This window comes from Cebus imitator, unplaced genomic scaffold (genome assembly GCF_001604975.1).
Source record: "Cebus imitator isolate Cc_AM_T3 unplaced genomic scaffold, Cebus_imitator-1.0 Scaffold179, whole genome shotgun sequence".
Taxonomy (NCBI): Eukaryota; Metazoa; Chordata; class Mammalia; order Primates; family Cebidae; genus Cebus; species Cebus imitator.
The window spans coordinates 1,167,042-1,179,954 of NW_016107494.1; the positions used below are offsets into that span (position 1 = coordinate 1,167,042).

Below are 12,913 nucleotides of genomic sequence, written 5' to 3' on the forward strand. Positions count from 1 at the left end.
AAGAGCATTGTAACACTGGGGCTCCAGGCACCCACCTCTAGACACTACAGTGGGATCAGAGCCCAAAGTGATCACCCCAGCTCCTGCACCTGCCTATTTGCATGCTCTCCCTCCCACAGAGGGTTTGAGCTCGTGGCAGTCGAACAGACAGACATACCCTTGTTGCATGCCCTGCAAGGGGGGCCAGAACTCTCCCATTTCACCTTAATCACACTATTTCCCTCAATCACACTGGGAGATTAGATGGTACTGCTTATTTTTTATTTCTTTTTGAGATGATCTGGCTCTGTCACCCAGGCTGGACTGCAATGGCACAATTTTGGCTCATTGCAACCTCTGCCTCCTGGGCTCAAGTGATCTTCCCACCTTAGCCTCCCAAATACCTGGGACTACACACACACCATCACATCTAGCTAATTTTTATAGTATTTTAGTAAAGGAAGGGTTTCAGCATGTTGCTTAGGCTGGTCTCAAACTCCTGGGCTCAAGCAATCTTCCCACTTTGGCCTCCCACAGTGTTGGGATTATAGGAGTGAGCTAGCATGCCTGACTGCTGGTAGTATTTTTCACAAGAAGTACACGTATACAAACTTCCTGACCTTTATTCAGTTGTTTGCCCTGCCTGAAAAATATTGCCTTCTCCTTTCTCTTCTTAGAATATTTCCTTTTCTTCAAATATTGACGTAAATCTTAATTAATCCAATTGATTATTATTTATTAATTAACTTTTTACAGGCATATGATTTGTATACATATGCCTAATCAGCTTTGTGGTATGACTTCAGACTGATACATTTTTCCCTTCAATTTCCCTACTGTTTGTAACAAATGCTCTGTTCTTTTGGTCTGATAGTTATTAATTATTTAGTTTATTAACTTTTTAAGAAAGCTCATTTCACTTTGAAATCCACATGTTTAAGCTTTTTGTAAAGAAAGGAGAAAATATTAATTATACTTTTCTATGACAGGAAATCCTACCATTTCCAAATTAAACAGTATTTAGTATTTGTGGAAAGCCTGCTAAGTCAAAGGCAAACAGCTTTAGCTTAAAGGTGGTATACATTTAAAAGTCTGTGAAAAGCTATCACCAATTGCAAAATACTCACTTCCTTTTGTTTCTGTCTGGAATCATTATTATAACACCCACAGTAGTCACCAACTTGTCTTTCTCTTTTACACATCCACTGGCCATCTCTGTATATTGATCAGTCTTTACCACAATGTTATGTGTTCTACTAATTTTCATTCTTACTGCGTGTACTCCTTGTCATTGTTATCTTAGTGTCTTTTATTCATTCTTCAGCCATAGACATAGATAATGGAGCCTATGAATGACATCATTATATAGTGGAAAGAATTTAGAAACCAGGTTAAAGGCACTACTTTTTATAAGAAGTATGGTGATTAGAATGTTCCTCAAATTACTTAGACTTCTCATCCCATGTGCAAAATTGGGATTATAATGTCTGTCATACATATATGCTTCACTCATTCAACAAACACATATTGGGTAACATAGGAAATCCTCACTTAACATCATCAATTAATAGATTCTTAGAAATTGACTTAGGTGAAGCAAGGTAGAACCAAGCCAATTTGATCATAGGCTAATGGATATAAAGAAGAGCTAAATACTTACAGCACATTTCTGGTCACAAAACCATTACTCAGCTTGTAAGTAAAGACTCAAAACACTTCTAATAGTAAACATTTTTAAAACTTTGAACTATACATAACACATGCAGGTAGGAAAGATGAATAAAAACATATGTTAATTATTTACTCAACTTTTGGTCACACGGTGGGTGTTGGTGGTCATAGCGGTAGGTTAAATCAAGGAATTGATATCTACAAATCAAAAATTGTCAGAAGCACCTCCTAAACAATGTAGTTCAATAAGATACTCACCAGTAGACTGGGCTCCCTGAGTGCTTTCAGGCTGCGTTGCTTATTGTCTTGCATTTGTATAATTATTGATTATTCTACAAATTCTTGTTTTATAATAACTCGTATTCATTCATTCATTCTTTTTCCTATCTGCTTATTCCAGCTCTACGGTTTAGGTGGTAGGGGCACATCCCAGTAACTCAGGGACAAGGTGGGCACTGACTCCAGACAGGCCACCATCCCATCACAGGGCACACTCACACACATGCCAACATTCACTCACACTGGGACCATGTAGACACACCAATTCACCTAAGGTGCACAGTCTTGAGATGTGGGAGAAAACTGGGAGACCTGGAGAAAACCCATGCAGACATAGAAGACTGTGCAAACTCCACACTCTGGCTGCAGCCAGGAAGCATTTTTTTTCCTCAACAACATGATAACAAAGCAACCTTATACAAAAGGATGTCACTCAAGAACCTTCTTTACATGAATGTCCGTCACTATTATAGAGCCATGAAACATTTGTTGCTGGGGATAAGGATGAAAATTTTACTACCTAAGATAACCATGTGTGTCAGATAGTGGTCAGCATTACAGAAAGAATGAAGCAAGGAAGAGGGACAAGAACGTGGGCTAGTGTTTAGTCTGGTGGAGAAGATGTTCTAAATGTTAAAAAAGTTTACATAGCTAAAATCTAACACTCTATGGTTCATAAAGACTAACTTCATGATTTTTATCCATGAGTACTCAGCACCAATTTCAGTATTTAAAACATATTTAACATTCATTAAATATTTGCTTTAAAATAGACAATTTAGTGTGCCTCTTAATCTGTAAAATATTAAATATATAAAAGATTTTATTTCAAATTCAATTTCATCAGGAAATTTGGAATAAATAATTTTTTTAGCTGTATGTAGTTTCTTTGGTAAAGAAAGGAGAAGGAAATGATATTCAAGCAATGTTAAAATATAGCAGCGGAAATAAAATATGTTAATAATGGACTTTGGAGGGTGATTAAAAGGTAACTAGCACAGCCTCTGGATTTGGGAAAAGAAAAAAGAAGCATTTGTGATATAATATCTATCTCTCTTTCCTGCTGTTTTCTGCTTAATTTTTGCTAAGTAATTCAACTTACATTTATAGAATGTGGGCAGGAAGCAAAATTAGAGCTCAATGTTATCAAGGGTTAGTTCCTTGGCCCTGAGAGTCTCTGCCTTCACTCGGCGTGCCTCTACCGCTACCAGGTCATGTTAGGGAGGATACCCACAAAGGCAAACACGTATCTGCGGAACACAGATCAGCTATAAGACCCTCAGACTGTGGCTGGAATGATCAAAGACCCCAAAACAATGTTAAATTACAATGAGAAAGAGGAAAAAAGCAGCGGAAAATCCAGAGCCTGAGGTATAGCAAAGGAGTATCTTCAGAGGCTGAGTGTTACCCACGTCAGTCCACCTACTTCTGGCATTAAGTGTAGGGTTCTAAGCACTGAAGGACCAAGAGCTGATCCCGGCACATTCCTGGTGATTTACAAAAAAAAATGGGATGCGTTTTCTAATGAAACCAGCTGCTCAAGATGAGAAAACTCAACAAAGCAATCTAATCATTATCTTTAATACCATCTTAAAGTTTTTGTCAATAAACAAAAAAAAATTTACAATAATTAAAAATTGTCTAAATTTCCTTGGATCTTACCTTTACAAATCTGAGTTATTTTAACGGATTAAGTTTTCATATGTACCTGTTTGGTACCTAAGAGAACAGAGTAAAGCTTTATTGGAAAAGCGTCATTTTAACTATAACCTCCAGACATTTTCTTTTTTCTTTGTTACTTTGTCACAGTTATTTGTTCAATTATTTTTCAGTGTTTTTGTATATTCTAGGGAGCAAAACACTGAAGTAAGGTAGTGATGGAAAGAATCTGAAAGAGAGGGGTTACTGTAACAGAATACCCTCAGGACTTGCTGATGAGCAGATGTAGAAAGGGAGGGAGGGAGTATGGGACCCCAATCCAATCCCAATCTTCCAGAAAAGCCTGAGAATTAGTGATTGAAGAGTGAAGAGTCCCTTTTGGCTGAAACTGAAGTTATGAGAACAGAAGCAGTGGTAGATGAATGGTAAGTGACTGAATTTACCCAGCTTATGACTGGGAACTCCTGAATATTTTAACTGAGATAAGAAACTTAGCAATAAAAATGAGCTTGGGATTTTATGTTTGCTGTTGTTGTTGTTTTAATTTGTAGTAATTTTTTAAAATTTGGCGTCTATTTCAAGTGTGATTTTTTTTTAAATTAAGAATTAGTTTTGGTAAAAATATTTGAATTATACTAAGTTTGGCTTTCCAAAATCAGGGAATGTCTTTTATGTGTGTTATGTTTATTCATCTCATTCTCAAAATAATTTGAAGAGTACAGAGGAAGAAATTTAGAATGAAAGATAATTTTAAGTGAATTGACAAGGAATTCAGAGTGAAGGAGATAGGAGGGAAGAAAAAAAAATCTGCAAGCTATGCCAAAGGGCAAGTTAGTAACAAAATAGCTGCCTCTACAGCCCGTATAATCACTATATTGAAAAGCCTAACATTCTGCTAAGTAAAGAAAAATAGAACTAAGATGACTTATAAGGTAAATGACTACTACTTAAAGCTTCACTAGTCATGGCAATTTAACAAAAATAAAAATCTGCTGTAAAGCTATGTGAGAGCTACTCCATGGCAAATAGACAACATCCTCCCAGGTATTTCTACAATAAACACATCAACTAGCTTTGTATGCCTGTTATTTTAACTACTTTCAATGCAAGATAAAATAATTTAAAAGCCTATTTCATAAAGTTAAATGTGTGCAATGCAGATTATATTGTGATGAAAGGGCGCTAGGAAACCATTCAGTCTTAAATATTTATCTAAGCACCACTATCATTGAAATTAAGTGATTTCATCAAATCAAAAGTTTTCCATTTCAGGAAACTCACTTTAAAGCGCAAACACTACTAAAGAACAGTGCATCAAGTCACTAACTCTGTGTATTTTACTTTATTTGATAGTTTTCCTCTAATACTTAAATCTAAGCAACATCAGACCTGCCTAACGTGGAGCCTCCAAATTAAAAAAAAATGATGTATAAAATATGCAAGAAGTTGGGTAGATTCTAGGTCATAATCAGGAATGATCTCTTTCTCTTCCAAAGCAAGACCATGAATCATCCAATTTAGCCCCTATTAGATCCACTTATATTAGGCTTGCTTCTCACAATGGGATAAACTGCATATCTGCTGGTGAGCTATCCATGAATTTTCACCAGAAATCTCTTCATTTGAGCAATACGATTTAGACTAAGCTAGGGCTAAGATAGAACATGAACATTTTTTCTTAGAAAGGATATGGAACGTCTCTTTATTTAGTGTTGAAGATAAGGAAACAGGAAGCAAATACCCTATCTACTCCTTTACCACAAGTTATTATTATTTTGTATTTTTGTGTTCAGAGTCCATGTATCTCTGAGCAGCTCTGAAAAGGCTTCCTAGAAAACAAAAAGCAAAGCAAAAAAATGTGTCCCCTCTCACATGGTTCTACCCTACTAGAGACAGGAGGATCATATACTGACAGATGTTGAAATTGTAAGAGTTGGACACTACATTTTGCAAAGTCATTGAACTCTAAGCTCACTTGCAGTACTTGGGAAGCCATGCAGGATGAAGACGGATACGTTACCTTAAATATTAAAACTCAAAAACCATCTCTCATCTCTGGTAAGAATGCTCAGAGCCAATAATTTAGAAATTAATTTTAAATAATGAGTTGATTCAATTTTTTCTTTTTCTACTATTGATAGTATATATAGTTTAATTTCTTTTTCCTGAATGATGTTAATGCTCTAAAACATTTGAATAGTATTTTCCTAGGCTCATACAGACCTATTTACAAATATATGTGCAGGGAAAATTGCATTAAGGTTCTGAGAGTTTAATGCTGGAGAGCATGGAAGTCAAGGGGATAAGGGAAGAGAATGTTTGGAAACTTCATTTTGTAAATGTGAGCAAATGAGGGTGATTCTCCAGTTGCTGTTTATTAAAGCAATTATTTATGGCATGGGTGGGCATAAAACAAAACAAAATAAAAAAGACAAACATACCAGGCCTTAACAGAGCGTACTATTTTGGCTTGGAGAGGGACAGTCGACTGGGGATGGGAATGGGTGTGTTGTTTGGGGTGGGCCATGCTTATTGTTGATGATCAGGAGAACACAGGAGAGATCTGCCAGTGAAGCTCTTTTGATTACTTGGAGAATCCTGAGAAGGCAGGGGCAGGGGCAGGGGCAGGGGCAGGGGCAGGGGCAGGGGCAGGGGCGAGCCTTCCCTGTAGCTAGCCTATACTGCCTGCTCCTTGATATCTTTATTGTATGCCTGCAGTTGGCCATGCTTCCTCCTCCTGGTGGCGCGTGATGGCTTTGATTCTGCTGATCCTGTGCGTGGGGATGGTTATCGGGCTGGTGGCTCTGGGGATTTGGTGTAAGTGTTGACTCTTTGCCAAAAATTTGATTGGCGGAAGGCAATACTGAAGGGTCACAGCATATCCCACTAAGCTTCTCAGTGGTCACTGTTTGTCTATCTGTCACTGCTCCAATTGTCCTACAAAGAGTTGCCAAGATAATCTCATTAAAGAGAGCACTGACCTTTCCCTTGGGATTAAAATAAGAGTTTACGTTTTTTAATTAATTAAAAGTTATTTTTAAGAATCTACTTCTGGCCTTTAAGATCCTCCTCAGTATGGATCCAAACTATTTTTTAAAACTTTTTTCCCCCTCTTCCTAGCTTGCATATCATAAGAACTAGCCAAACTAGAGTTTTTCAGTTTCATGTATAAATTCCATGTTCCTCTGTCTGAAATGTTTCTCATTCTATTTTTCCTACCTAAAATTGTTTCTTTCCCATTTTGTTTACTCAATTATTGTGCGTTTCTTCTTTCTGTTAATCCCACAGCCATCCAATGGCACACTGTAGTCTGTGTAGTTGTTCTTTGTATATTTGTTGATTTTTCAAAAGATTTTAGAATCTTACATTTATAATCTTGTATTTCTTTATTATTTACCTGAATATCACAAGTACTTTAAGCATAACAAGAAATCAGTATGCATTTTTAAATGAATCGTTTGACATCACACCAAGAGCAGGAAATAAGAGGTCATTCACCTCTATAACTCAGCTGAGAAGCCTGTCTTCATTTTCTCGAAGACAGGCTTCAGGCATGTTAATGATGTTGGGAATTTTATTTGTGATTGTCTCCTTCAAATAGTTCACTTATTAACCCTCAAGTGTCAGTTGTGTGTGTTTCTTAATTTGTTTTATATAGCCCCTTCACACTTTTCAACATTCATTTAATCATGTGTATCTAGTCAACTCTTCATATATTAGCAATGTTAATGAAATGAAAATTCAATGACATCTTTGCATCATTTATGTGGTTCTAATTACATATTATTATTATTTTCTTTTTGCATCTAGCTGCCATGCAGCAAAATTATCTACAAGATGAGAATGAAAATCTCTCAGAAGCTCTGCAACAATTAGCAAAGCGCTTCTGCCAATATGTAATAAAGCAAGCAGAGCAAAAGGGCACTTTCAGTAAGTCTTGTTTTTTTAATGTCTTCATCTCCAACCCCTGGAGTATTTCTCTGATGGTAACTGAAGGGAGTCTTCAGATCTGCAGGAAACATTGAATGTGGAGAAAATGTAAGCCCAATTTAGAAAAAATACACCATTCCTGTGCTTGGTTCCCCCAGAAGATCATAAATGCAGCCCCTGTGACACAAACTGGAGATATTATGGAGGTAGCTGCTATGGGTTCTTCAAGCACAACTTGACATGGGAAGACAGTAAGCAGTACTGCATTGACATGAATTCTACTCTCCTGAAGATTGACAACCAGAACATTCAGGTAAGAAGATTCTTATGTCAAATATTTTGGAAGCCAGGGAGAAAAACCTCAAATGTAACACTGAACCTTTTTGTTTCTTACATTTTTCTTAACATCTCTCAGTTTGTACTAATCTACGAGCCTTATGAAACCTAGTAAGAATTACAGAACCCAAATATTCAATCAAGTCATAATATTCTACAACATTGCTGGAGTTGATCGGTCAAATCGACTTGTCCCTTCCTGACAGCCCAAGACATAGTGGGTCACACATAAAGAGTCAGCCCAGTGATGTTCATAATCATCTGTGTCCTGTGTTGTTCTAACTTTCTGCACTCTCCACTTGCTGTTTCTGTGGGATCAGACACATACAGAAGATATTCAGTTAAATAAATTAGCTTTTCTTTCCCCTCCAGCAAAATAAGAGAATTTTCTAAAATATCAGCTCTATTATATAGAGGTTAATTTGAGACATATATGTATATCCTGAATTTGTATTAGTTCAGGCAGATGCCAGGTTGAAGATTTATAACTAAAAGTAGTCATGCAACTTTTCAGAAAAAGAAATTGTATAGTTAGATTTCAGGTAGAATTTATCTGTCAGCTCCTATTGGGAAGTATATAATGTTGATATATTTTAAAGAAAATGTTAGGAAATAACAGAAAGGTTCCTGGTGACTCAAGTTTTAAGAAATAAAGAGTCTCAGGTGACTTTCACATAATATCTCATGTGGAATGATATTGTGAGTCTCACATATCTGTCAAGAAGCTCAAGTCTTTTTTTTTTTTTTTTTTTTTTTTTTTTTTTTNTTGTTATTTGGGAGATCTGAGAATATATAAACATTTGGCCTCCATTTGATTTTGTTACTCATAGATCGATTGATTCACCTATTCCTTCATGAATTCAACAACTATGTGCTGAAACTGTTCCAGAACTTGGACATATGCAGTTAATACGACAGAAAGAAAAAAATTTAACCTCAAGGAGCGTATATTCTAGTTAAAGCAACAGCCAAGAAACAAAAGAAATGATATAGCATATAGTATATTAGATAGTGATAATTGCTAATTAGAAGAAAGTAAATAGGGAAAGATAGAGGTACATTATTTATAAATTCTTTCAAGAAAGACATCGTAAACACCTTTACTCAATTAGCTAAAACAAATACTTCCTTATGTAAGATTTTATAGTCAAGCTATAGATATATATTTATATTTGCTTTTTCTATACTTTTTACAATGTTTACTATTAGAAGTATTTTGAGTCTTTACTTACAAGCTGAGTAATGCTTTTGTGACCAGAAATATGCTGTAAGTATTTAGCTCTTCTTTATATCTATTAGCCTGTGATCAAATTGGCTTGGCTCTACCTTGCTTCACCTAAGTCAGTTTCTAAGAATCTATTAATTGATTGTGTTAAGTGAGGACTTCCTGTGTTACCCAATACGTATTTGTTGAGTGAGTGTATTGATTTTAAAACCAAAGCAGGTGGGGCTTTTAACTCTAAGGAATACAGAACTCATCAACAATGTATTTCTTTGTGTTTTCTTCATCTGTTTACATTTATTTCTTTGGATCATAATTGGTATTCTATTTGGCAGTATAATCCTCAAGTGATTGAAGTTCTAAATATGTATTATAAACACAAAGGAAGATTAGAATATCAGCTATTTTGTGTACAATTTTACCTGTGTCCTACAATTTTTCTAAGCTCTCAGACAAGGCAAATTGGTACAATTTCAAACATCAAATGTAATCCATTAATATTAATATATACATGTAATCCAACTTTTTTTGTCCCAGGTCTTATCATGAAGCTTTATCTTTACATCATTACCAAGAGCTGTGGAGGGATTCTGACCATTGTGTTTATTTATGTTTACAATAGGAATACATCAAAACCAGGACTCGTTTAATTCGTTGGGTCGGATTATCTCGCCAGAAGTCTGATGAGGTCTGGAAGTGGGAGGATGGCTCAGTTCTCTCACAAAATATGTGAGTCACTGGACACTTAGAATAGGAGGCAGTACTAGAACTCTTATTCTTGAGATTCCCTTTCCTCTCAGTCCAAGTCACTACTATGGGTATGTAAGCAGCAGGGGAGTCACTTACCCCCTAATTCAAACAAGCGAGAACTGGTCATAAGACAATTTTACTTTCCCCTCTCTCTCATTTTTTTTTTGCTTTTTATCTAAGCCACAATCCACCTTTATCTATGATATTATTCCCATTTCTTTCTACATTCAACTTTATCATAGAACACTGTTGCATGTATGTGTGTATGTATGTGTGTGTGCATGCACATGTGTGTGTGTGTTTTTGTGTTTTGCTTGCTCTGATTATCTTCACATATTTTTAAAACAAAATTTCATCCTCATTATTTTACAGTTGAAAATTGTTACCTTGAGAGTCCTTTTGAGTTTTCAGTATCATTTTGCTTACTCTTCTATTCTAGGAGTCCCCCAAAATTAAATACATTGCATTTCACAAGATAATTCCAATGTTCATTAATGAAGCTTCATCATTCTACAAACAATCCAGGCAAAGGGACTAATTGCATTAAGCGTTGAATTGCTTCCTATATGGCTTTCTGTTCTCCAGTCTCGACATCTTTTGTTCATCCTGTATATCAAAACTGCAGTCTCTCTTGAATTAAAATTTAAACTGACAACCAAAATTTATAATCTTATCATTAGTCAAATTATTAATTAAATTTTTAAACAAATATTTATTAAGTATTTACTATAGGTAGGATCTGAAGATACTACAACTGCACGCAAGCCTCTTCACAGATCTTGGGCTTTGTCTCCTATTGCTTGCTGCCTCATTCACAATATTGCAGGCAAATTAGTGTTCTTTCCATTCTTCCAACAGATCAAACTTGTTTTGTTACCTTAAAGCTTTTGTCTTGCTACTTCCTTCTTCTAGAATGCTCTGCCTCCACAACTCCATGACCATCCCTCACAGAGACTCAAGTCTCTATTCAAACATCATTTCTTCAATAAGGTGAACATTTCCCAAACTAAATTAGCCTACCTTAAACTCACATCCATATGGTCTACCACTGTTTTGTATCTTTGTAACTCTTACCACTGTCTGAATTTTTCTTGTCTATTTTTTTGGGCTTCTTACTGGTATCGCCCCACTGAAATGAAAGTTCCCCAACAAGAAAGATGTTAGCTTTCTTGTCTTTATCAGTGTATCCTCGGCACATAGAACATCTTTGCACATAGTTCTGTAGATATTTTCCAAGTAAACTAATAAATACCTATTCCTTGTCCTCTCATCATAAGCAGTTTAGAAAGAAATAAATGTAAGTTAACCGGCAAATACAATACAGCTTGCTGTGTTAAGTCATCTACCCTGTAACACAAATCCTCAGTTCAAAAATACTGAATCAGCTCACTTTTCTATGAGTGTATTGCCATCCATTGCAGCTACTTGCCTCATAGCGCTCTTCCATTTCCTGTTTATCTAAGTCCTGCCCTTCCATTAATACCAAACTAAAGTCTGATCTTGTAGATAATGCATTTTCCCATTATTTTGGAGCCATTTCCATCACTTCTTCAGGGCTTCTATTTTACCTAGTTTTCTCTTGCTCCTTAATCTTATGCTACATGAAATTGCTATTGGGCTTTTTAAAGATACATACCTTGTACTGCCAAGCAGGTTGGAAGTTTCTCAACAAGGAGATTCTTTTTTTTCCCTATTTTCCCCAGAGTCTCTATTTTGCGCATCAAAATACTACACACAGAGTTTGATTACAGATTGTTTGCTTAATTTTCAAAGGAATTTATTCTAACTTTCCCATTCACAGGTTTGAGCTTTTGGAAGATGGAAAAGAAAATATGAATTGCGCTTATTTTCATAATGGGAAAATGCACCCTACCTTCTGTGAGAACAAACATTATTTAATGTGTGAGAGGAAGGCTGGCAAGGCCAATGTGGACGAACTACCTTAATGCAAACAGATGGGCAAGACAACACGAATAAAGACTTGATTGTACAATAAAAGATATGTATGAATGAATCAGTAGCTGAGAAATGCTTATTTCTCCCTTATCCTTGAAGTTATTTTTAATATTATCTTTTCTATCAGAGTTACCTAGTCCCTTCTTTGAATATACAGAACCCATCATGAGTTTATCATTTGCTTCCTAATTATTCTATTTTCCTTTAATTTTCTTTCTTCTTGTCCTCCATTTCTTTCTTTTTTTTTTTTTTTTTTTTTTTTTTTTTTTTTTTTTTTTTTTTTTTTTTTTTTTTTTGAGACAGAGTTTCACTCTTGTTACCCAGGCTGGAGTGCAATGGCACGATCTCGGCTCACTGCAACCTCCGCCTCCTGGTTTCAAGCAATTCTCCTGCCTCAGCCTCCCGAGTAGCTGGGACTACAGGCACGCTTCACCATGCCCAGCTAATTTTTGTATTTTTAGTAGAGATGGGGTTTCACCATGTTGACCAGGATGGTCTCGATCTCTTGACCTCTTGATCCACCTGCCTGAGCCTCCCAAAGTGCTGGGATTATAGGCGTGAGCCACCGCGCCCGGCCGTCCTCCATTTCTAATTACATAAACATAGTAAAATTTACTGCATCTTCAGATGTACACATATAAAATTAAAATAGTGCAATATAGGTTAGGGCTTAATTGACTTAAGTTGTGCAAAATACCTGTGTTTGAAATCTGTACAAAATACCTAGGTTTGAAAGACCATGAAAGATAGCAAAAGAATATTAAACTTAGAATCAGTAGAATAATTTAGATGTCAATTAACTAAATGACAATCAAGAACCAGTTTCACAGCCTCTTTAACTTCCCTTTTCTCATATTTAAAATAGAAATCATAACACCTATGTTTTATACCTCACAGTTCTACAACGTAAAATAAGTCTTTAGAGGACGAACCGTACCAGAAACTCCATGAAAGCAAACACTATGGCTTCCCCATTCACTATTCTATTACGAGCACCGGCTCCAGACCTTGGCTCACAGGAAACAAAGAGATATTTGTTTCTCATTGTAAAAGATTGTGAGAAAAATATTCAATCATTAAAGCATTACACAAATACAATGACTATTCCAAGTCTACCTATGGTTAGATTCA

General features: G+C 35.9%; 1 protein-coding gene across 2 annotated transcripts; it reads left to right on the top strand.

The window, feature by feature from the left end:
- Window positions 1–5,382: 5,382 nt before the first annotated feature.
- CLEC1B (C-type lectin domain family 1 member B) lies at window positions 5,383–11,851 on the top strand. Of its 2 annotated transcripts, XM_017545377.2 has the most exons (6): window positions 5,383–5,646; window positions 6,307–6,405; window positions 7,399–7,518; window positions 7,677–7,831; window positions 9,699–9,805; window positions 11,628–11,851. In XM_017545377.2, the coding sequence occupies exons 1-6, from the start codon at window positions 5,583–5,585 to the stop codon at window positions 11,770–11,772; spliced, it is 690 nt and encodes a 229-aa protein (XP_017400866.1). In that variant the 5' UTR covers window positions 5,383–5,582; the 3' UTR covers window positions 11,773–11,851. The 2 variants fall into 2 exon arrangements, with proteins under 2 accessions (XP_017400866.1, XP_017400867.1); XM_017545378.2 differs by lacking the exon at window positions 6,307–6,405.
- The last annotated feature ends 1,062 nt before the right edge of the window (window positions 11,852–12,913 follow it).

What these genes read in the sequence shown, in the direction of transcription:
- CLEC1B (XM_017545377.2), top strand. Translation starts at nt 5,583, where the DNA reads ATGCAGGATGAAGACGGATACGTTACCTTAAATATTAAAACTCAAAAA. An exon ending in GGTGGCTCTGGGGATTTGGT is followed by an intron (nt 6,406 to 7,398) that starts GTAAGTGTTGAC and finishes TTTTGCATCTAG; the next exon opens with CTGCCATGCAGCAAAATTAT. An exon ending in TTGACAACCAGAACATTCAG is followed by an intron (nt 7,832 to 9,698) that starts GTAAGAAGATTC and finishes TGTTTACAATAG; the next exon opens with GAATACATCAAAACCAGGAC.